At 62.8% G+C, this 23108-nt stretch overlaps 1 protein-coding gene and 1 long non-coding RNA gene across 7 annotated transcripts; one reads left to right on the top strand and one right to left on the bottom strand.

The window, feature by feature from the left end:
• The first annotated feature begins 213 nt into the window (after nucleotides 1–213).
• Nucleotides 214–9103, top strand: IRX4 (iroquois homeobox 4). 6 transcript variants are annotated; one of them, XM_067730336.1, is made up of 6 exons: nucleotides 214–312; nucleotides 4273–4417; nucleotides 4906–5157; nucleotides 6320–6432; nucleotides 6899–7305; nucleotides 7717–9103. In XM_067730336.1, the coding sequence occupies exons 2-6, from the start codon at nucleotides 4373–4375 to the stop codon at nucleotides 8544–8546; spliced, it is 1647 nt and encodes a 548-aa protein (XP_067586437.1). In that variant the 5' UTR covers nucleotides 214–312; nucleotides 4273–4372; the 3' UTR covers nucleotides 8547–9103. The 6 variants fall into 6 exon arrangements, with proteins under 6 accessions (XP_067586437.1, XP_067586438.1, XP_067586436.1 ...); XM_067730337.1 differs by lacking the exon at nucleotides 214–312 and adding an exon at nucleotides 369–2221 and having other exon boundaries at nucleotides 6899–7299; XM_067730335.1 differs by lacking the exon at nucleotides 214–312 and adding an exon at nucleotides 377–1890.
• LOC137221110 (uncharacterized) lies at nucleotides 2490–3761 on the bottom strand. The gene is made up of 2 exons (XR_010941872.1): nucleotides 3163–3761; nucleotides 2490–2788 (listed from the first exon to the last, which is right to left on the bottom strand). It is a non-coding gene; the product is annotated as an uncharacterized lncRNA (long non-coding RNA).
• Nucleotides 9104–23108: the final 14005 nt, after the last annotated feature.

Here is a 23108-nt window from a genome sequence, read left to right as displayed (position 1 = left end):
CTCCGCCTGGAGATGTCTCCATTAGTTGTCGCCCGCTCCCCGCCGGAGCGCGCGCGCCGAGCGGCCGCGCAGAGCCCTCGCGGGCGGCCGTCAGCGGCCCGGCGCCACCGCAGGTAGGCGATGTCCCCGCGCCCGCCCCCGCCCCGGGGTTCCGAGACCCCTCCCCTCTGCGGGGGAGGCGGAGGCTCCGCGCGGCCGCCGAGGGGCGCGGGCGGCGGCGACGGCGGCGACTCCCCGGTGCGTCCCGGGCTGCGCGCTGGTCCCCGCGGCCCCGGCGCCCGAGCGGCGCGGGCGGGCGCGTCCCCGGCGCAGGTAGGGAGTGGGCTCAGCCGCGCAAACTTTGCTAGGATTGCTGCTGCGCTGGGGGCGCAAAGTTTGCTGCCCGCTGGTGGGGTCTCTGGAGGCCGTCGCGTCGGCCGCAAGTGGCGGAAAACGGGGGGCGGGGGGCGGCGCGGGGCGCGGAGGCCGCGCCGAGCCGGGCGCCTGCGCTGGGGCACCCGGCTGCCCTCCTTCCCGGCTCGGGCGGCACCCTGCGTGCCAACGGCGGGGCCGCGGTGGGAGAGCCGGAGGGAGCGGGCCGGAATGCGGGGCGTTTCGGGAGGAGGATTCACCCCGCGCGCCTGCAGCTCGCGCCCTGGCTTCGCGGGGGACCCCAGAGGAGAGGCTGCGAAGGAGCGACCTGCCACCCTCGGGGTTCGCGAGTGCGGCGCACGGACACCTGGAACGCCCTGAGCCCCACACCCCGCCCGGGTGTCCACGAGCAGTGGGCGGCCCGCGCGCCACCAGGGCTCGGCCCTGCGCCTTAGATAAGAAGGCCCCTGCCCGGGGCTGTGAGCTCCCGCCCCTGCCCTCTGGCTCGGGTCAACTTCTCTGGGCTGGAGAGAGCCCCTCTCCCCGCCCCCCGCGGCTCTCGATGCGGGGGACCGCGGTGGCCCCCGGGGCCGAATCGGCCAAACCGCCGAGGCTCAGCTGGTGTCAGGGGTGAAGCCCCGCCGGGAGCGGAGGAAGGTCTGGAAGCGACCTCTGTACCCAGAGGCTCTCCGTGGTTCCGACGGCCGACATCATCCCTGGGCAAAAGGGGGGACCTGCGGACCCCTAACATTTGGGGCTAATCGTCCTCAGACCCCCTCGCCCTGGGCTCCTCTCGAGCTCAGCAGACAGTGGGGGCACCCGACCAAATCCTAGCCGCCGCCCTGCCCGTGGGGAACCTCGTGGTTTCTGGCAGGTCCTGCCCACGGGTGTATTTAGAACCGGGGGTCCCTCGAGGGACGTGGGCTCAGTATAAGCCGCGTCTATGCAGGTACGTGTAGCTGATGGTGCCTGAGATTCTGACACTCCTGTCTGTCTGCTCTGGGAAGGAAACCCGGGGTTCCTCAGCTCAAGGCTGGGCCTTTTTGGAAAGAGCACGGGCGCGTTATTTCTGTATTACCTAGGGGGCAAAGATGGCCCAGAAAGTACCCGGGTTCCGGCAGACAGGTTGTCAGCGGGGTGTCAGGGATGTGCCCGCAGCTGGAGACAGACGGGCTAACGTGGCCTCCATGGGGCTGCGTGAGCGGCCCGCAAGGTCGCGCGATTCCTCCGGCAGCCCCAAGCTACCCCAAACGGGGGCGGGGCGGCCCCTCACGCAGCAGCCTGGGCTGGGCCTGGGGCAGGAAGCGGAGGATCAAGGTGCAGGGCCCTGAGAAAGCGCCGCCGGTGAGCGAGATTTCAAGATCATGGAAAGAAGGTGGCCCGCGAGAAACGGGCGGGCGGGCGGGAACTGGGAGTGTCTATTTACGCACTAAGGCTGGAAAGGAAAACCGGAGAACGTAGCAGCGATGGTCACGGCAGCCCCTGAAACCTCTCCCCCAGAGGCCCCCACGGACCAGCTGTGCCCACCCGGCTCCGAGGGTGAGCACGTCTACTCAGGTGAATGGGGCGCGTTCAGGGGTACTGTTCCCCGCGAGCTGCGGCCTGAGTCTCCGGGGACGGAAACGGAAGGGAATGCAGGCCTGGGCGAGGCACGCGCGGCGAGCGGTAGCCCCGAGGCGCTGGCCGCTGGGACCTGGGCGGTGGCTCCCTCCCCGGCGCCGAGCGCTCACAATCGCCGGGGCCGGGGCCACGGCCACGGGAATGGAGTGAGGAAAGGATGCTGAATGCCGTCCTCCTGTGGAGGTTGCTGAGCCCTCAGCCACCCTGGGCTCCCGCGCCTTCCTGCCCCCGGCCTCATTGCTGGGGGAGAGTGAGTTGTTTGTAAACAAATAATGGAAAGTAGGAGGATGTTCCGTAAAAGCCTCAGCAGAAGCCAGAAAACTGGAAGGAGATGGGAGGAGGGAGAATGGGGGAGGGGAGGAGCAGAGGAGGAAGAGGGAGAGAGATTGAGAGATTCATTTCTGCCCAGAAGCCCCGGTGGCTAGTTTCTTATTATTTACAGGAAGGTGATATTAGCAATTCAGGTGAGAAAGAAATAAACACGGCCGCCACGAAATCAATACAGAACTCCAAAACAATTATTAATGTCATTTGACTCGTGTTCTTTATATATCTCTCCCGGCTACAGACGCTAAGCTGTCTGAATAATTTGCATGGAGCGTCTATTCATTATTTCCGATGATTTTCCTTGCAAGCAGCTCGGACGTGGCCGGCTGCGGTCCAACAGGATCGGAGAACTCGCACTTTCATCTGTAAATTAAAGCAATTACGCAGCAGATATTATATGATGCGCGCTGTGGTCTCTAGATACTCATCAATCACCTTCAACCGAGCTGTCAGAGCGGGCAGATTCCGTTTCTGGGAGGCAGGCTTGCAGCTGGGGAGAGGGCGAGAACGTCGTCATTAATTAGAGGGTGACCCCGGGGCGATTCACAGGTCTGAACCCAGGACTCTTTCCCAGCAAGTCAGCACAGCGCCGCCGTGCACGGCTCCCTCCCGGCGACCGCGGGAGGCCAGGCCGGGCGGGAGAAGCAGGGGCGAGCCCGGCCCCCGGAGGGTGGCGGCGCAAGAGGCGGGCCGGGGTTCCGGGTGGCCCGGGCGTCCCCTTACCGCCTGTGCGCTGGCCGCCACTCTGGACTCGGGCAAGGGCCCAGGGCCGGGACTGGCTGGGGAAGTGCAGGGGTGGGCGCTCGACCGCTCCCCAGACCGCTCCCTGTGCCCTGGGCAGGGAAGGGCGCCCCTCCCCCGTACCTAGGCCCGAAGGTCGCCGGGCGGAGCGAGCGCAGCAGGAGGGGCCCCGGAGCCGAGTCGGGAAAGCTGCTCGTCCGACCGCGCTGGGCTGTCTGGCAGTCCCGGGTTGAGCCGCGAGGGGCAGGGGGAGGCTTGAGGGAGGGCGGCCCGCGGGAGCGGGTGGGGGAGAAAAGGGAGGGCCCGTGCGCCGAGCTGGAACTTGCTGGGCGAGGAGGGGGTTGTTCCCCGGGAACACGGCGGCCGAGAGTGGCAAGCCCACTTGGCCCACCGAGCCCTGGGGCGGCGGGCTCTGGGGAAGGCCCAGACCCACACACTGAGGGCATTCTGGCCTCCAGATGCAGACGCGCTGGTAGCCGCGCTGCTTCTGGAATTGCAGCCCGGTGTAGGGTTCGAACTGGTGGGAGGCTTTGCTGAGTCCCGGTTAAACGATAGTGGGGCCCGCGCCGCCTTCCTTCGCCGCGCGCCGGCCCGCGGAGCTGCCTTCCTTCCACCTGGAGGGGCGCGCGGAGAGCGGAGGCCCGGCCGGCCGGCCGGCCGGCTGCGCCAGCGCGCGGCTAATCTTAACTGTTGATTACATCTCTGGTGAAGACTCCCTCGTAGACCCCTCATATGTCTCATTTGTAATTGAGACTAATGATTACAGTGGGGTGGGAAAGGAGCAGCTGCTCATTAATTAATTTCTAATTAAAAGTGCCTCCCCTCCTCGGTGACTAAGGAGAAACACGGTTCGTCGGGGCGCTATTGACTCCGCGGATGAAATTCATTTGTTATAGCCGTGCGCCCTCCGCCCGGGGCTGCGCGGCCGAGCGACCCACGCGTCTGCCGCCCAGCCGGGCTGCGCGGAGTGGGGCTGACGTCAGAGCCTCCGCCGCTTAAAGCCGCGCGCCGCTGACTTGACGGATTCGCACGACTCATTTTTTTTTTCCTTTTTTGCAAAATATGTATTTGTGTCGCCGCTGCGAGGCCGGTCGGTCCCAGAGCCCCCTGGAGGCTCCGGACTGTGAAGCTAAAAGGATCGCCGTGTCCGTCGCGGCTCACTTTCCTACCCAGTTAGAAAAGTTTGCGGAGCGCGTGTCTGAATTAACCCGCTCTTCTGCTTTGCCCGCCCAGCACCTAGAAGCCGGCGGCCCCGGAGCAGTGGCCGCGCCACGCCGTCCCCCTCGCGCAGGACCCCGCCGGCCCCGCCCGTCGACCCCGGGCCGCGCCCGCCATGTCCTACCCGCAGTTTGGGTACCCCTACTCCTCGGCACCCCAGGTAAGGGGGCCCCGCTAGGCCAGCAACTCGCTGTCGCCTCGCAGTGAGCAGGGTCTGTGCCACGTACCCCTTGCGCCCGATCCGGGGGAGGGCAGAGGCGCTGAGGAAATCCGACCGGCAGGGCCCCATATCCCGTTTCGTTTGTCCTCCACCCCCTCCTGGGCTCTGAGGCTGCGCCCCCGGGGAGCCCAGCGACCCAGGATAGACGTGTACAAGAGGGCGTGAGCCCTGCGGCCTTGGAAACCAACACCCCCCACCCCGGGGAGGGTGTGAACATTCCGGGCCAGGTCGGGCTGGGCCCCATGTGGCTGGAGGAGGCCAGGAGCACAAGCTCGCCACGGGAAGGAACGCGCGGCCCGCTGTGGATGGCGGGAGCACCGAGGACACGGGGTGCGCGCTCCTGGGCTGCACGTGGGGCCGACTGAGGTCCAGGGCAGCAGCCTCGCGCCCGGGGGCCCCGCCCTTCCTCGCGGCTCCTCTCTCCACAGTTCCTGATGACCACCAACTCCCTGAGCACGTGCTGCGAATCCGGTGGCCGCACGCTGGCCGACTCCAGGCCGGCTGCCTCAGCCCAGGCGCCCGTCTACTGCCCGGTCTACGAGAGCCGGCTGCTGGCCACCGCGCGCCACGAGCTGAACTCAGCGGCGGCGCTTGGCGTCTATGGGGGTCCCTACGGCGGCTCGCAGGGCTACGGCAACTACGTGACCTACGGTTCTGAGGCGTCTGCCTTTTACTCGCTGGTAAGGGGAGGGGGTGTTTGTCAAAGCTAATCCCTGCCGCACATGCCCCTACCCCTCGATCTGCCAGACTCACTTTCCCCGCACTCTGGAGGCAAGGGGGTTGGGAGAAGCACACCTTCGACTTTGAGCCGCCTAGCTTGGTCCTTCGGAGCCCCATCATCCCCAGGGTGGGGGTGTCCTGGCAGGTGGACCGTTGTATTCAATGTATTTATTGTTTTCTGCTTGCTGTTAAGTTGGGGTCAGATGTCTGGTTCTGTCGGAGCTCGCTCCAGCCTGCTGGGTCCCCTGGGTCCCCTGTCCCTCACTCCTCCCAGTCGCCCTCTTCCTCCCTCCCCCTCACTTCTCTCCTCCCCTCCTGTCACCACCCCCGTTCCCTCCTTCACCCTCCTCCTCTGCTGTCCCCCAGTCGCTCCCCCATCTCTCCCCCTACCTCCTTGCCTCCCCTTCCCTCCCCCATCCTCCCCCTTCCCTCCCCCATCCCCCTTCCCTCCCTATCCCCCCTTCCCTCCCCATCCCCCTTCCCTCCCCCATCCTCCCCTTCCCTCCCCCATCCTCCCCTTCCCTCCCCCATCCCCCTTCCCTTCCCCATCCCCTCTTCCCTCCCCCATCCCCCTTCCCTCCCCCATCCCCCCTTCCCTCCCCCCATCCTCCCCGTCCTTCCCCCCATCCTCCCCGTCCCTCCCCCCATCCTCCCCTTCCCTCCCCCCATCCTCCCCTTCCCTCCCCCCATCCTCCCCGTCCCTCCCCCATCCTCCCCGTCCCTCCCCCATCCTCCCCTTCCCTCCCCCATCCTCCCCTTCCCTCCCCCATCCTCCCCTTCCCTCCCTCATTCTCCCCCTTCCCTCCCCCATCCTCCCCCATCCTCCCCGTCCCTCCCCCATCCTCCCCGTCCCTCCCCCTATCCTCCCCCCATTCCCCTTCTCCTGTCCCTTATTCCCCCAACACCCCCCAACTCTGCTCCTCCTCACTCCACGTCTTGGGGCTCCTTCGCTGCCTGAGCCCGAGGCAGATTCTGGGAATGCGTGATGCAGATGGGGGTGGGGAGGATGGGGGGCGGCCCAGTGGTCTGTGAGAGTGAGGCAGGAGCCAGTGATCCTAGGGGAGGGGCTCGAGCTGGGTCGCATCCGGGAAGCTGCGACCCCAGGCTCACCGGCTCCTACAGAACAGCTTCGACTCCAAGGACGCACCGGGATCTGCGCATGCGAGCCTCGCTCCAGCAGCGGCCACAGCCTACTACCCCTACGAGCCGGCGTTGGGCCAGTACCCCTACGACAGGTGAGGGATCTCACCCCTCCTCACTGCCCCTCCCTCACGGAGCACCAAGCCCCGCCCCTACTAGCGCCACGCCCCCACTGAAAGTTTGGGCGGCAGAAGGAGGGGCATTGCTCGGGTCACGTCCGGCTGACCTTGGGTTAGGACCATCCCGGCCTCCTAGCAAGCCGCCGCCAGGGTATAAAGGCATCCCATCTCCCCTTCCCCGCCCCCACGCCGTCTGTCCGGACTCCCAAAGCTCTCGCTGCAGTGTGGTTTCCGGGGCCCGATAAAGGAACTCAAAGAGACATAGGTGTACGTAGACAGACGGAGACCTGGCCGGGCCTCGCGCCCGCGCTCCTCCCCCACCCACAGAGACCTCTCTGGCTCCATCTACGTTTAATCAAATATAAACATTAAAAGGCAGTGCCTGCCTGGGTAAAACCCAGGTCTTGCCACCATAAACACACCTCCACGACCGGGACTGCAGCCGCGTGGGCCTGGCGCTGGCCGCCTGCCCGCGGCGCAGGGGCCGCTGCCGGCGCCCCATTGCCCAGCCTGTCTCCAGGTACGGGACCATGGACAGCGGCACGCGGCGGAAGAACGCCACGCGCGAGACCACCAGCACCCTCAAGGCCTGGCTGCAGGAGCACCGCAAGAACCCCTACCCCACCAAGGGCGAGAAGATCATGCTGGCCATCATCACCAAGATGACCCTCACGCAGGTCTCCACCTGGTTCGCCAACGCGCGCCGGCGCCTCAAGAAGGAGAACAAGATGACGTGGCCGCCGAGGAACAAGTGTGCGGATGAGAAGCGGCCCTACGCGGAGGGCGAGGAGGAAGAGGGGGGCGAGGAGGAAGCCAGGGCGCAGCCCCTCAAGAGCACCAAAGGTGCAGGTGCGTTTGGGGGGGCGTTGGCGATGCGGGGATGTCGCCTCCCTGTGGCTTCTCGCTGGTTCCTTTCGGAACGGGGCAAACTCCTGGGCCTAGGCGGCAAATTAATGCCCTGGCCCCGAGTGTGTGAAGCCCTGTGCACGAGGGGTCCTGTGGCAGTGAGCTGGGAGCACGCTCAAAGACCCAAAATCACGTTCGAAACACTAGCCCCTGCTGCCTTTGATATGAGGCTGAAATCAGCTAGGTCCGTGTAGGCGTTTGGGAGCCTCTGAGGAGATGGGAGGTAGAATAAGGGCGCAGGTGCTTTGCCTAGCTCCCAGGTGGGCCCGTAACCAGGTCCTTGGAGTGAGGAAGGGGGTTCCGTTAACCTGCCATCCCGTCTCCCTCCACTGGTCACTCTTTATCTCCTGGCAGAGCCCACAGACAAAGAGAAGGATCTGGAGCTCAGCGACTTGGAGGACTTCGACCCCCTGGAGGGGGAGCCCCCAGAGTGCGAGCTGAAGCCGCCCTTCCAACCCCTGGATGGAGGCCTGGATCGAGTCCCCACCGTGCCAGACGGCCCCAGCGCCCCCGGGAAGGAGGCTCCGGGCGCCCTCCGGATGCCCCTGGCCGCCGGGGGTGGGGCCACTCTGGACCAGGACCTGGAGAGGGCCCGGAGCTGCCTCCGGAGCACGGCGGCTCGGCCGGAGCACCAGGCGGGCGCGGGCGCGGGGGTTGGCCCGCAGGCCTGCGAGCCCAAGCTGGGCTTTGCTCCAGCGGGGGCGTCGGCGGGCCTCGAGGCCAAGCCGCGCATCTGGTCCCTGGCACACACGGCCACCGCGGCCGCCGCCACCGCCCTCGGCCAGACTGAGTTTCCCTCGTGCATGCTCAAGCGCCATGGCCCCCCTGGCCCTGCGGCCCCCTCCTCGGCGCCCGCCTCCTCCTCGCCTGCGACCCCGGCTCCCGCCGGTGCCCTGGACAGGCACCAGGACTCCCCGGTAACCAGTCTCAGAAACTGGGTGGACGGGGTCTTCCACGACCCCATCCTCAGACACAGCACTTTGAACCAGGCCTGGGCCAGCGCCAAGGGCGCCCTGCTGGACCCGGGGCCGCTGGGCCGCTCGCTGGCGGGGGGCGCCAACGTGCTGACGACGCCCCTGGCGCGCTCCTTCCCGCCCGCTGCGCCCCAAGATGCCCCCGCCTCCGGCGCAGCCAAGGAGCTGCTAGCCACGCCCAAGGCCGGCGGCAAGCCCTTCTGCGCCTAGCTGGCCGCCTGCCTGGGTGAGGAGGCAGCCGGCGCTCGGGCTGCAGGCTCCAACTCTTTTTTCTACCGAGTTTCCAAAGTGAGGCAAGAGCTCGGCAAAGCTCAGGTCGCCAACCCACCCTGGAGGGAGGATCTGAACTCGGGCTCCCGGGGCCACGGACAAGCCCCCGGAGCACCCGGACAGGAGTCCTCCCGGCCGTGCCAAACTCGGGGACCGAGCAGGATAGGGCTGCTGTCAGAGCAGCAGGGAAACACCCTGAAGCAAAAAGTTTACGTGCAAAAGTTTACACACAGAAGACGTTTCCGTTCCGAGGCCTGTCTGTGTACCTGTCTGCTTTGGGTTGAGGCTTTGCCGCCGTTCCTTGTGAAGACTCCTCAGCCTGCTGGCCTTCCGATTCCATCCTCCGCGCATACTTTTCACCAACAACACTTCCACCGAGTTTACACTATTGCACACTCTTAACTCGATAAAATTATGTTTTTTTAATGTATGTTCACACCGATAATTGCCTGCTTCAGAGGCTAATATAACAAAACCAATAAAACCGAGTGATGGTGTTTGCATTGCAAAATGAACGCATTTGAAACCTAGGGATTTGGAAACTTGGAAGAGGAAAGCTGCCCATCCCCGAGGGCAGGAGTGGGGAGGGCTGCTGACGCAGAATCCTCACTGGAGTTGCTTGCAGAGCCCAAGACTTAAAGCCATTGTTTTAAAAAGATAGTCACAGTAAACTTACAGGATTCTGTTGAGTTCCCGAATAGAAGGCGATGAGAGACCCCAAACTTTTCAACTCTCTCCCATTGCCAGACTCCAGAATTTTGAGAAAGTAAAAGTTTCTTTGGCTAGATACGAATAACCTTTAAACTTCCAAGTTCCCTGGAACTGTGCCCTGGTGGGGAAGGGATGCGGGGCCGTCGCTGCCCTCAGCCTCTCCTGGGCGGGAGTGAGGTGCCCTCCTTGACGCTGCGGCCTCCTAACTCCGCCTCCGGGGGGGGAGGGGCGGGGACCTGCCGAGATGCTCGCAGCCCGTGAGTGCGGCTCAGGGAGAGGGAAGTGCTTAGCAGGACGAAGACCCCAGGCGAGGCTGCAAGGAAGGGCCTAGGGGTGGTGCGGGAGGATGTGAGCCTCCCCGGCCTCCCGTAGGGTCCTGCGGACCCCTGGCTTCGCCCAGAAACCCGGTTCCCCCACCACGGCAGAGCCCAGCTCGCTGGCAGCCAGAAGGTCTGATCTGGAGGAAAATCGCTGGCTTCCTCCCCACGGTGGATTCTGCGCAGTTCCCCGACCCCCCACAGGCTTCTGCCCCCGCCCCCCCAGCCCGCGCAAACGCCCCTCGAGGGCGGCAGGCGAGCGTGAACTGGACTCAGCGCTGTCCGCTAGCCTGCAAGCCCTCCGCTTAAGGCTGTACTGGGCCTCACAGAAGCAGAGGTGCCCGGAGGAAGGACGGGCCGCCAGGCAGGAGCCTGCAAGGGTGGAGTGGCCCGAGGGTGCAGCGCAGCGACAAGGAGATGGTGGCCTTTGGTCCGTACGCGGACAGACTGACAGCCGCAGAGACGCCAGCTGAAGACAGGAGTCGCCTGGCGGGCCGGCGGGCAGCCTTCGAGGGACATGGGAGGCCCGGGCTTTCTTTTGCGATGGGCTGGGTGGTACTGGACTGGGGCCCCGTGGATCCTGGTCCACTGGGAAAGGTCAGGGTGGCCGGAGCCCTGGAAAGCGGGCCCGATGGGCCGGGCGTTGGGGTGACTTTACCACCTGGGACAGGGGAACGGCGAGGGGCACCCTTGAGCGATGGGCCCCTGATGGCCGGACCTCGGCGGCCCCGACTCTGAGTGGTGGGACCTCGAACCCCAGTCCTCGAGCGGAGAGAGCGGGCGCGGACCCTGCGCCCCGCCGGCCGCGCGGTAATTGGATTGTATCCGCCCGCGCGCTGTCACAGTATTGACTTTCGCTCTCTTGGATGATATTATCGGGATTCGGAAGCTCGCCGCTGATGTGTCTGTCAAAAGGCTGCGGCGGGAGGCCCCGGCCTGGCGAGCAAGCATCACCAAGATAATTTGAAGTGAAATTTTCATTTTGACAGTAAACCCCTCAATTTCTAAAGGCTCCGCGCTCCGAGAGCTCGCTGGCAGGGGGAGGCTTTGAAGAAAGCCCACGTCTTAGACTGAAAAGGGCAAAAGAACTCGAATTAGTTGTAATAGATAAAAGGGCAAAAATAAAGAGTCAAGGGTACTTGACAGTAATAGCGAAAGTGGAGTCTCGGGGGAGACGCTGCGGCCGAGGCTGGGACGCCAGGAATTTTAATGTGCGGAGAACTGCCGCCTTGCGCCCCCCAGCCCTAGACAAAGCCAGGCATCTTGAGCAAAACAAGGCTTGGACGCAGGCGGCTTGGCTAGGCGGGAGAGAGGCTGCGGGGCCAGAAAGCCCAGAAACCCCGGGCTGCGGGCCCCGGGTGGCAGGGCGCGCGGCTGGGCGCGAGCTGCAGGCCAGGCTGCGTCTGACTCCGGATCCTTCCAGAGCGGGCCCTTCCCGGATTCGGCCCCCCATAACCCCTTCCCCGGCCCAGACGGCTCCTGCTGCCCTAGCCTGTTGCCCTCGGGAACACAGGCGCCTGGCAACGCCAGGGCGCAGAGGCCCTCCTGTCCCCGCAGAATCCCACCCTGCAGGAGCCCCCAAGTCTTGGTGGAAATGGCTGACCGAAAGGTTTTACTGGATTAAACTGGAAAACTGTGAAATAAAGACATCAAGTGCAGAGGAGGGATTCGGCCACATCCCAGGGGCGACTCGCCCAAAGGGACGCCCCCAGAGCTGGGACCGCCACTTCGACCCACACCCCTGACCTTCGGGGCTCACTCTGGAAGGGTCACTGTGGGAACTCCTACCCACCCTCTGGCTGATCTTCAGAGCAGGGGTCGGGGGAAACCCCAAGGCGAGGGAGGTGGGGGGCGGGAATGAATTTTAGGAGTGGCCGCTGCGGGGGAAAGGTCGCTGTCGGCGGGGTGAGGGCCCACTTTCCTCCCAGGGAGGCTGTCAGAGAGGAGCGCGGGGGACCGATGCTCTCAGCCACTCAGGCGTGGCAAATTCAAACACACCAAGGAGGGGATGCTAAATTAACGGCGCTCTTTACATAGAGCCCAAATAAAACTGTAATCAGCGGCGCGTTACTTTTCATTAAGCGAGTCTGACAGCGGCATATCCAGACCCGACAGGGGAACAGGCGCGGGAATATACGGCTCTCCTGCCGGCGGGGCTAAGATAATTCCTTAAGCGCCATTAACAGCTCTTAGCCGCAGGAAATGGTCTCCCAGAAAACGTCTCCAAATCTAAAAGCTTTATCGACCCTCCAACCGCCGCTGAGGATTCCATTTTTTTTTCTTTCTTCTTTTCCTTTCCTTTTTTCCTTTATTTATTTTTTTTTTAAACTAAAGGGAGAGACATCCAGAAAGGTAATGGAGTTTGACACGACACCTTCTTAACTAGAGAGAGACGCAGGGAAGCCAGCCCTTAAATGATATTTAAAAGGCAACCAATTAAGATTTAAAGTGGCCGTCTCCTGAGATTATGCACGGATTTATGCCACCTACTGTCGCTGGGCTCGCTTGCCTGCGCTGCAGACGGCCTGGGCCCCTGTCTCCCTCTTCCCTCCTAGCCATCTCTCTCTCTCTGTCTCTCTCTCCATCCTCCGTCTCCATTTCTGCCTGTCTACCTCTCTCTGCGCGTCTCGCTCGCTCCCAAAGAGAACAGAAGAGGGAGAAGCAGCAAGATCTTTTAAGGCTCTTTCCTTCCCAGCGGAAGGATTCTTCTTCGGTCGGTCGCGCGCTAAGAAGGGCAAGCCCTCCCAAAGCAGGTGACAGCGGATTGAGAGAAACTGAGCCTGACTCCACCCCCCACCCCACCCCCCGCAGGCTGCTGGTCACCTGGGGCAGCCTCTATAGTGGCGGGGCGGGGCCCAGGCTGCAGGCGCTGGCAGGTCCACCTTGCCCACAGTGGATGGGCCTCCAAGCAAAGGGGCAGCCCAGGCGGGGATGGGGTATTAATATCAGAGGAGCAGCTGGGGGCGACCCTCAAAGCCCCGCAGTCTTTGGAGCCTGTGCGGTTATGGCGGAGGGATCCCCACTCTCGCACTGCGCACTCACGATCCACGTCCTTAATGCAGCTCTTCGAGAGAGAGCCCAGATGGGTCAGACCTCTCCCTCACCGTGATGCAGGCCAGGGCGCTTGTGCCGTTGGTGCCACTGAGCTGAAGAAGCGGGAAAGCCCCCTCCCCAGGGTCATGTCCTGGGAAAGCAGCAAAGCCCAGGGAAGGAAGCAACCATGACCTTTGCACCTGACCCTGGGCTCAGGCCCTACAGGAAGGAAAGCAACTATGAGACCTGGAGGGGGAGAGGAGTGGGGGAGAGGGAGGGGAGGGAGGGAGAGGGAAAGGGGAGAGGGGGAGGGGAGAGGGGGAGGGGAGAGGGGGAGGGGAGAGGGGAGAGGGGAGAAGGGGAGAGACAGGGGAAGGGGGAGGGAGAGGATGGAAGGTACAGAGGGGGAGGGGAGGAGGAGGGATGCAGGGGAGGGAGGGGAGGGGAAGGCCAGCAGGGAGTGGGGGGGGCAGAGGGAAGTAGAAACCTAGTGGAAGGTGAGGGGACTGCCTTCCAACATCAACTTTCTGAAGAAATACTTGTGAAAACGCCTCGTGCCAAGATGACTGTGGCTCATGGGTGAAGGCGTCAGGTTTACCTGAATCCAGGGACCAGCTAGCCCCCCCCACACCCCCAACACACACACTTTTCTGCTGAAGTGGGATCGGCTCTTCGCAGGTTCTCAGACAGCCAAGCCCACTCAGGACCTTAAGGAGCGAAGCGGGAGGCCCATCTCACCAGCCAGGGGTCGGGGAGGCTCAACAACCCCCACCCCGGGTCTGGCGACATCTGAACAGCAAGGGTGGAATTCAGGGCGCAGGAGCTCCACCTGGTAAGAGCCTTGGTGACTTGGGCTGAACCCACAGTGTAGGAAGGCTCTGAACACCCAGAGCAAGCATGAGACGGAGGACGGTGTTTCCAAGCTCCTTCTGGACCCTCGCCCGAGCAGGGCACTGAGGCACTTCCCAGCCTATCACGGTTCTGTGTCTGCTGCAGCGCCGTGGTCGTCCCGGGGGCCCCCCCAGAATAGGAGCTGGATTTCCGCACTGCCCTTCTGGTGGAGGTGTCACCTCGGGGAGATACCGTACCAGTCATGACAGAGAGCGTGAGACGGGGCCTCGGGAAGGGCAGCAGGCTATCAGAAGCATCTTATACCTTTTGGCTTCTTGAGTCCTTGCGCTGTTTGCAATGCGTCATCGTTGTTCGTTATCTCATCAGACCAGCGAAGGACAAACTGATGAAGTCGTGTGCACCACTTTTGTGCGAAGCTGCATTTCCCACTGGTCTGGGGCTTGCGGTGGACACGCGAGGCCCCAGAGGGGCTGAGGCTGCCTGCCCGGGGCCAGCAGACGGCTCAGGGGACACCACAGCCGCAGCTGGGGGAGAGCAGAGGGTCCGGCACACGCCCCTCTCTTGTTCCTCCTTTACTGCTTCCCTGGCTGTGCTGAGCTGGGGGACCCTCAGCTGGCCCGGGCTTGGGGCTTAGTGAGAGGTGAGATTTGGACAGAGCAAGTGGGGGGGTGGGGGGGCATCAAAGGTTGAGGGAGGGGCCGGTCCAGAGGCCAGGGCACCGGAAGGAGCAGTGCTCATTTTAACCAGGGACACGGGTCAGGCGGGGTCAGGGGTAGCGACATCAAGGGGCCAGGTTGGGGAAAGCCTGGGGTGGGTCAGTGAGCAGGGTCATCGCGTCCAGTCCTTTGTGGCCCCCATCCCAGGGCTGGGAGCCCCAGGTTGCCTGGGCAGGGCTGGTGTAGGCAGGTAGGGGCTGCTCACGCGGATCTGTGAGGCTCCCGGCTTGGGGTGGCCAAGGATTGAAGGGAAATGTCTAGTAGCCCATGAGAAGGCAGGCAGAGGGAGCAAAGCGCAGGACAGAAGGAAACATGGTTTCTGTGTGACAATTTTACGTCTCTTAGGGTCCTAAGAGGACACAGCAGGGAGGACTCCTGTGTCGGGAAGACTCGCATATAAACCAGGAAAATGAGGAGCATTTCTTGAAATAGACAAACGGAACCGCGGGCGAACGTGAACACTTGGCGCTACAGGCACAGCTCTCCCTCCTCTTAGGCTGGCCGGGGAGGACGGAGCTCGCCTGAGGCTCAGGGGAGGCTGCTGCGCCTGGAGTGCCCGTGGCCTGTGCGGCCCCAGTCGCGTGCGGCATGTGGGGAGAGGCGCAGAGTGACTGGAGGGCAGGATGGAAGGGTCCCGGCGCCTCTAGCTGAGGAGCTGTGGCTGGGCAAAGCAGCAGCTCTGGGGAAGCTGTGGGTCGCTACGATGGGCTGGTGGGAGGGGTAGCCCTGGAGGAAGTGAGCGCCTACTTCACACGTGCGCGCACACAAGTCCACGCGTGCACACACAATCACGTATAGTATATGCACTCACCCACGCGGCCACACAGGCACATGCGAGGTTACAGAGGCTCCCACGGTCACAGGCTGGCGCGGCCTGTGAAGCAGGCACTCTGGGGCACAGGCAGCGGCTGCCTCACGGCAGGACAGATGGGGCAGAAGGGGCACGGGGCCTCGGGGGGGCTCCGAGATGGCCTGGACGGGAACTGGGCACCGCTGCACCTGAAGAGGGCGTTGTCTGGGGGAGGACGGAGGAGAGGCCTGTGCAGTCCGGTGCTGTCACGGGCGCCCTGGGGTTGCACATCTGGAGAAGTGTCCACTCTCTGAGCAGGGTCGGGTAGTCAAGCTAGGGGGGAAGGAAAAGGAGGCAGTTATCCTCGGCCAGTGCCGTGGGACATGGGCGAGGGGCCCCAGCCCATCCGCAAGGAGCTCAGCATGGTCCTCCAGCCAGCCAGGGGCCCCACCCACACAGCCTTCCTGTCCCCGGATGGCCATGCCCTGGACACGCACTCCTGGGGTTGGAGCAATGCCCTCCAGGCCCCACCCGGCCCCGGGACCCCCACTGCCGCACTCCTGCCTAAGAGTTCTAGTGCAAGCCCCAGACCCCAACCCGGAATCAGAGGGCATGCTTCTGTCAAGAGGCTGCATGCCGGCCCCCCTGCTGCCCTTCCTGCCCTGGAGACCAGCAGTGTGTTCACGGGGCCTCACCCATCGCACAGGGGACTGCCATTCACCGGCAGACGCCAATGGGACCTAATTAATGAATCTGCTGATGGAAACTCTGTTTTCTTGGAACATTAGCCCCAGTTCAAGGCCATCAGCCTGAGCACCAGCCCCAGCTTTGCCACAGCCCTGGCCTGGGACAGGAGCATCGTTTATGTCGGGCAGGTAGGTGGAGCCCCGCATCCGTGAAGGTGGCTCACGGCGTCTCTGCGCAGAGGCTGTGCTGCGCTGGGGACAGACCCTGCTGGGGTGGGCAGTCGGCACAGACGCACACACGTTGTCATGGGCCCCCCTCTGGGCCCTCAGAGTCCATTGAAGGGGCAGTGGGTTCACCTCTGCTTGCATCAGTGTGTGGGTCTCTGCTGGACACTCCTGTCTGTCCAGGAGGCTGAGATGAAGTTTCTGGGTGCCTCTGAGGTGACCCCATCTTGGTGAACATGTGGCCCTGAAGGGGGAGGCAGTCTCTGAGGACCGGGAGAGCCTCCAAATTTAGGGGCTACCCTGGCCTGCCTACCTGGCACTCGTGTAGTGAGAACTGGTCGTGTGCACGGTTAGACGTGCGAGACCGTCCCTGGCTGCTGGGGTGAGGGGCCACGCCAGGTCCTGAGTGCAGGCCGTGCCCTGGCTGGGTCCCGGGGGAGGACGGAGCCGCAGCTGCGCCCCTCCGGCCGGCCCACAGGACCCAGGAAAGCTCCCCCCGGGGCCCTGGCACTGCCTCCTTCCCCTCTGGCCTCAGGGGTGTCTCCTCTCCCGCCCGCAGACCTCACTCCGCTGGCTCGGGGCGGAGAGGGAGTCAAGTGCTCACACTCCTGTCTTCTGTCTTTTCAGCAGTAACCTAGCCTAGGATTTCCCACCGATGGGGACTCCCAGGCTGATCCGAGGGGACGGGGGACCGCACCACCAGGCCACCATCCAGGCGGGGCTGTGCGCAGACAGCGGGGGCGCCCAGAGCCTGGGGTTCCCCCGCCGGTTCTGCGTTCCTCGTCGGCCTGGTGAGAGGGGACGGAGGAGGCCGCCTCCCTGGAGCGCGGTCCTTCCCCTTATCATGGTTCCTGCACCCACCGCCTATGGAGGACAGAGACTAGGGGTTATCTTCACCAGCAAGGGGCGCCGCAGGGGTGCCGGAAGCGGTGGGGTGTGTGTGTGCAGCTGTCTGACTCATCACCATCCGTTCCAAAGAGCCCCTTCCTTCTCTCTAACCGCACGAGCCATGCTGTCATTTTGCTTTCCTTCACCCGCTTCTGGAAATCAGAGCCCATTCATTTCACTCCTCCGGTGTCAAGTGCAGAATAAGTTATTATCCTTGACATTGAACATTTTCTTCCCTCAATGAGTGTAACGTCCTTGCTTCGCATATCTTTGATACAGACATACCTACTTAAGGAAATATAAAAATCTATGAGATCGGGAAACGGAGAGAAGAGGTAGATCCTCTTGTTCCGGATGCATCCTTACCTGCCGCTGAGCTCATCTGAAAATGCTGTCCTTGCATTTAAAATAGCTGTGTGTGTGTGTGTGTGTGGTACACGGGCCTCTCTCACTGCTGTGGCCTCTCCCGTTGCGGAGCACAGGCTCAGGACGCTCAGGCCCAGCGGCCATGGCTCACGGGCCCAGCCGCTCCGCGGCACGTGGGATCCTCCCGGACCGCGGCACGAACCCGTGTCCCCTGCACCAGCAGGCGGGCTCTCAACCACTGCGCCACCAGGGAAGCCCCTAAACTAGCTTATGATTTACCGAAACCTGAACCACAGAAAGGGGGGTTAGTCTGCACCTTCACTGCATCCTCGTCCATCTTTTACCAGCACGGAGGTTCATGCCAGGCGCCGCCCTGCGCCCGACCCCACTAGGAACCCCTGTGGCTGGTTCTTGAACCCAGAGGGTGGGGGCCTTGTTGGGCAGTGAAACTGCAGGATCCTGAGATTACATCCTTTGTGAAGGGGTGTGAGATACAAATCAATAAACAGATACTTATGTATAAAAGCAACACACCATTTAAGTATGGGGGTAAATGTCGAGAAGGGAGAGGTGGTCTTATGGGCATTTTCTAGACGGTTGTGGTAAAACAAGTTTCAGCTGTTTTGTCACAGCTTTGCTCTTAGACAGTATATTTCTGCTTTTATTTTGCGCACTTGCCTGATTTCTTACTCCATCCAGGAAACAAGAAGCGACCATAGCAGAGACGTGGAGAGGAGCCCACAGTGGTCACCCCGGACCTATTGTCAGCGTGGCCCTTGGGCCTGGGCATAAACCCCTCAGCTTCAGGGGCCGTCCCCTTGTCAAGGCTGCTCTGACACTGGACGTAACCCACGTGCTCCCTGTAAAGTGACACCAGCAGTTCACAGCACGGCGTGCCACCCTCCTGGGATCTCAACTAGGTGGGTGTATAGGGCGGGAACCAGGGGCCACCGGACTGCGGCGACCTGTGCAGCCCCAGAGTCACCACCGCTCAGGGTCACGGAGCCCCAGCCTTTGCGTGGCCGAGGGGCTGTCCCCTTGCCTGGCACGTGAGGCCAGGCTGGGCGTCAGGCCTCGTCGGGGTGTTGGAGCTTTGGGACACGTCCTTGTCTGCACGGTTCTTCATGCAAACTGCAGGCAGGGCCCATTAGACCCAGAGGGTCTACTGTGAGCAGGAAACAGGAGGGGAGGGGGAGTGGCCTCATACTTGGGGAGCCCAGGCGCCTGGGCCCCCCGAACCCAGGCTGGACGGTGTGCTGCCGTTTGCGCCCACCAGCCCCTGAAGGGTCCAGGTGACCGTGCTTCTGCGAGGGTGGGAAAGCAGAAAGGAAGGAAGAAAGCCTCGATTTCCAGAGGCCAGGGGAGGGAGGGACAGCAGGCTGTGACACCCAACAAGTCAGGACTGGGCCACGGAGGGGAGGTCTGCAGTGTCCGGGGCCGACAGAAGACCCCCCCACCGCTCCCAGCATCTCCCACCTTCTAGAAAGCATGAATTCCTCCTTTATGCCCCAGATCCACGTAATGACCATCACAGTGGCTCATCCAGGGACAGAAGCTCCAGGACAGAAGTCTAGTGAGCTTCCCGACCTGCTGAGATCGAAAGGCATTAACGACCCCCCACTGCCGTGGGAGGCGGAGCGCTGGTCGGTTTTGCTCAGGGTAACAAAATAAGCGCTCGCTATCACCTGTGGTCATCGGGAGCCTGGTGCCTGTTCACAGGGAGGCTCCGATGACCAGGGGCTGCTGCGCTCTCCAGGGCACAGGGACTGGGCTCCAGGGGCCCCCGGCGCCACAATCCCATCCTGGAGCTCGTAAAGGCCCGAGAGCGTCTGTGTCGGCCTGAAAGAAGCCCTTATCGCCAGTAAGCAAAAGGTCACAATTCCTGGAAACCAGAGTCACGGGCTGCGCCTGGTGCAGGCCAGCCAGCTCCCGATGCAGCTGGACTCCCAGCCCTGCGGGGCCCCTGACGTGGAAGGCCCGGTATTGGGAGGAGCCAGGAGGGCAGAAGCCAGCAGGATGAGACTGAATCCTCCTACATGCTGGGCATTTCTCCCCATCATCCACCGTCCACCCTCTCCTTCCCTGAAAGAACCTGTGTCCCTCTCACCTCCCATCGTGGTGAAACCCAGAAACAAGCTCACATCCCAGGAGGGCCCCGGGTCAGGTGCAAACTTGCCCCCGGAGGATGGATGTGCACCCGGGAGAACTGCGAGACTGCAATCACTGCCCGAAGCCCGGGAACGTGCGGGGCGGGATCCTGAGGGCGCCAGGCCAGGCTGGAAGGCGTGCAGCGGTGGTTCAGGGCACGTTTACGGGTGTGGCTGCCTGATGCTGTATCCTGGCCTCTTAGCATCGGTTTGAGCAGCGGACAGCGACTCCGAGTTGTAACCGGCTGGTGGCAACACGGCCCGGATGGCTGCTGGCATGAAACGACATCAGAGCACGGGCAGGAAAGGACCCCAATGCTTAGGGATATAAGGATGCGGCAGGGGTGGATGTATAGTGAATGATCGCTTCACCCACTGCCGGTTTCGCTCCGTCCAGAAAGCGTCCTTCCATGAGGCTGTGAAGAGTCATGGACGGAGAGAGAACCCCCGTTGTCCACACCCCTGCCACAGCTGCTCTCCGCAGGCCGCCAGTGACCGTGAGAGATGCTGCCACCAGCCGGGCCCCATCCGACGGGGAGCGGGTCCCAGAGTAGGCGGGGCCAAGGGCAGGTCTTGGCCACGAGAAATGGGGTGGACGTAGCAGGGCTGCCCGAACACAGCCTGGGCCACGAAGATCCTTGACGCTGCCTGTGAATCTTGGCCTTCTTAGGACTCAAATACACACCAGCTCAAATCTTACTTGATTTGTGTAATGAAAGGGACAGACGCAAAAACAACACAAAACAACCTGCAGGTCTGATCGTCGAGGCTGCACTTGAATCTCAGCCCCCTGACCAGCACCCACTTGAGTCAGTTCAGGGGCCCAGAGCCCATTACACAGAGGGGAGACTGGGTCCCCCAGAGTGGACACTACCAGAAATTTCTACAGCAAGTCTCCCTCCTAGCCTTCCCGCAAGGGATCCTCCAGGGCCCATTACCAGGGAGGACACACCCGGGCCTCCTGGTGATTTCTAGATGGTTGGTCAGAACCGACACTAGTTCCTGGGAGCCCAGGAGGCACAGTGGCCGCATCCAGGGCTCCAGGGGCAGGTGCGTGGCGTGTGGGCCGCAGCCAGGCTTCTCACTCTGGCCTGCTCACCCCTGAACTCGCCATGCAGGCACCCCCTGGGCTGCAGAATGCAGACATTGCAGAGTCCCCAGCGAGGGCTGAGGAGGTCAGAACGGCCAAGGGGGAGACGGGGAGCGGCTTTTTCCCACCAAAATGTAACCCGAGGTCTTCCAATGTCGTCCTGCAGTTGGAGGACCTGCCAAGACCAGCCACCACCAAGATGTTGAGAGATGCGGGCGGTGATCACCACCGAACACCCAGCCACCTCCCCCGTGGCCTGGGAGGAGGACAGGGGATTGTCCGAACCCAGGAGGCCCGTGACCCCAACTGCAGCTGACCATCCAGAGGCAGCTTCTTCAGTGGAAAAAAAATCAACGCATCCCCCGTTCCTCAAATGTAGCTGAGACCTGGGAGCACAGTTCTCTCTCTACCAGTTGGTAAAGCCCACCCACACATGTTCCCCTGGAGAGAGCAGCTCTGCCATAAAGCCTGCGTGTCACTGGGGGCCACTGCAGCTCTCCAGCCCGGTTATAGCCTGGTCCACCTGCGATGGCCCCCAGTGCGCTGGGCTCCTCGTTCACTAGGCCTCAAGGGATGTGGGCCCTGCACACGAGGGGGCAGAGAGGACAAAGCCCGAGTCAGGAGTTCTCCAGGCATTTCGGACTCCCCTGTCCTGTGGTTAAAGTCACAGCAGCCTGATACTCCAATAAGGGGGTGGCCTGTTTGGAGACGGGTCTTTAAAGAGGGAATCAACTTAAAATGAGGTCACTGGGGGGGCCTAGTCAAAGGCGGCTGGATCTCTACAAGCAGAGGAGGTGAGGACACGGGGAGAAGACAGCCGTCCACACACCAGGAAAGAGGCCTCAGAGGGGACAGCCCCGCCAGCAGTCTCGGATCCCAGCCTCCAGGACTGGGCATGATAAACGTCTGTTGTTTTAAGCGCCCCAGTTTGCGGCACTCTGTTGCAGTCGCCCCAGGAGCCTAATAGAGGGGCCGTGTGGATGGTAGAACCTGTGGAACTCTGCTTCTGAGGCTCTGACTTTCCTGCGACCCTGGAGTAGACCTGAACTTGTGCGCTTAGCGGGAAGCGGCATCACCAGGTCCATCTCGCTCTCCTGATCCCTCTTCGCTGACATTCATGTAAATGAAACAACACCAGGGCACCGTGCGGACGAGAACGGGAGAGAAATACGGGAGAAGAACAAGGAGAAAACAAAAGAGAAACACACTCACAGATACAGGGAGCAGACGAGTGGTGACCAATGGGGAGAGGGAAGGGGGAGGGGATGGGATGGGGAGATTAAGAGGCACAAACTACTATGGATGAAATAAATACGCTGCAAGTACGTGAGGAGAGACAGTGCTGCTGTGAGCCCCCACTGCTACACAGCTTAGAACTAGCGGGGACTTAACCCCCTGGTGCCAAGGTGGGGGTACACCGGTTGGTGCCTTCCCTGAGTTTCTGACCCAAACGTTAAGGGGTGGGGGGACCGGCAGTGAATCTTCCTCCTAAATTAGTCCAGGCTGAGAGTCAGCCACGCGCTGCCTGGACACAAGCCCCCTGGACGCACGCAGGCCCCCAGCCAGAGCGCACCCCTGTGTCTGCGGTCGAGGCCCCCAGACTAGAGGAGGCGGGCCTCGGCACGTCCGTCCCTCGGCTCAGGTCCCTCGGGGCCATCCCGTGAGGGCGCTGCCCCGCCAGGGACGCAGGGTCCCGGACACACAGGGAGAGGGTCTGTCCCGGGGGCCGGGTGCACGCACCCACTCCCACATTTCAGTGGAAACCAAGCCTGGGGTGCGGGTGAGCCTCTGCGTCCCCTGGGGACACTGGGACCGGGTGGTTAGGAGAGAGACCCTGGAGGACGGGGCAGCCGTCACGAGACTTCTCGATTCACGACGGGGACGGGATGAGGGCTCCTGTGACAGGGGGCGTGAGACGGGGTCCTCGGGAGCCCCTCAGCCAGGGTTAGTGGTCCCTGCAGCCTCTCTTCCTGGACACCTCACTCTCCCACCTAGAGCAAAGTAGAGGTCGCAGGTCAGAGGCTCAGGGTGGCATTCACCAAGATCAAAGGAAATCTCGGAGAAGCAAACAGATCTGAATGAAAGAAGCGACTTTGGAATGAAGGTCCCGAGAGAGACAGCTTCGGGGCGGGGAAGGGGGGGCGGGGATGCGATTGCATCGGTGTCCCACGGGGACAAAAGGTGGCCCCTTCCTCCCAGGCAGTTCCCCACCGCTGGGCCTCGCACCCTGGACCTCCAGGCAGAGCCTGGAACCAGCCTGTGAGATGCCCAGCTGGGGGGCAGGAGGGGGGTTGCGCTGCCGTCAGTACCGCGACCCGCCCGCCGCTGGCTGCACCTGCACCCGCACCCCTGCCTGCACTGACAGCTCATCAACTCCTCCAAGGACAGATGGCCCCAGGTCACCCTGCAGAAGTGAAATTGTCCGTTGACCTCGCCCACATGATCTCACCATTACTCGTGTCGGAAAGAACTAGGGCATAAATCACACCCCCTCCGGACCCCGGCCCCTCACCACCCCCCCTCCCATGTCCCTCCCAGTTTCTGGCTGAGGGGCAGGGTCTGCGCGGCTGGGCCAGTGATGAATGTCCGGCAGGAAAAGCTCTGAGGCCACGTCCTCGGGCGATGGCGATCCCTCCCCGTCTCACAGCGTTCTTCTGACCGTTACTATGGACACCTCTGCC

The sequence above is a fragment of the Pseudorca crassidens genome, chromosome 3, assembly GCF_039906515.1.
Source record: "Pseudorca crassidens isolate mPseCra1 chromosome 3, mPseCra1.hap1, whole genome shotgun sequence".
NCBI classification, from domain to species: domain Eukaryota; kingdom Metazoa; phylum Chordata; class Mammalia; order Artiodactyla; family Delphinidae; genus Pseudorca; species Pseudorca crassidens.
This window is presented reverse-complemented; position numbering and strand designations above follow the sequence as displayed.

Bases quoted from the DNA above. Each gene is read 5' to 3' on its own strand.
- IRX4 (XM_067730336.1), top strand. From the start codon at position 4,373: ATGTCCTACCCGCAGTTTGGGTACCCCTACTCCTCGGCACCCCAG. The intron at 6,433-6,898 runs GTGAGGGATCTC...CCGGGACTGCAG, and splicing joins GGCCAGTACCCCTACGACAG to CCGCGTGGGCCTGGCGCTGG. The intron at 7,306-7,716 runs GTGCGTTTGGGG...ATCTCCTGGCAG, and splicing joins CAAGAGCACCAAAGGTGCAG to AGCCCACAGACAAAGAGAAG.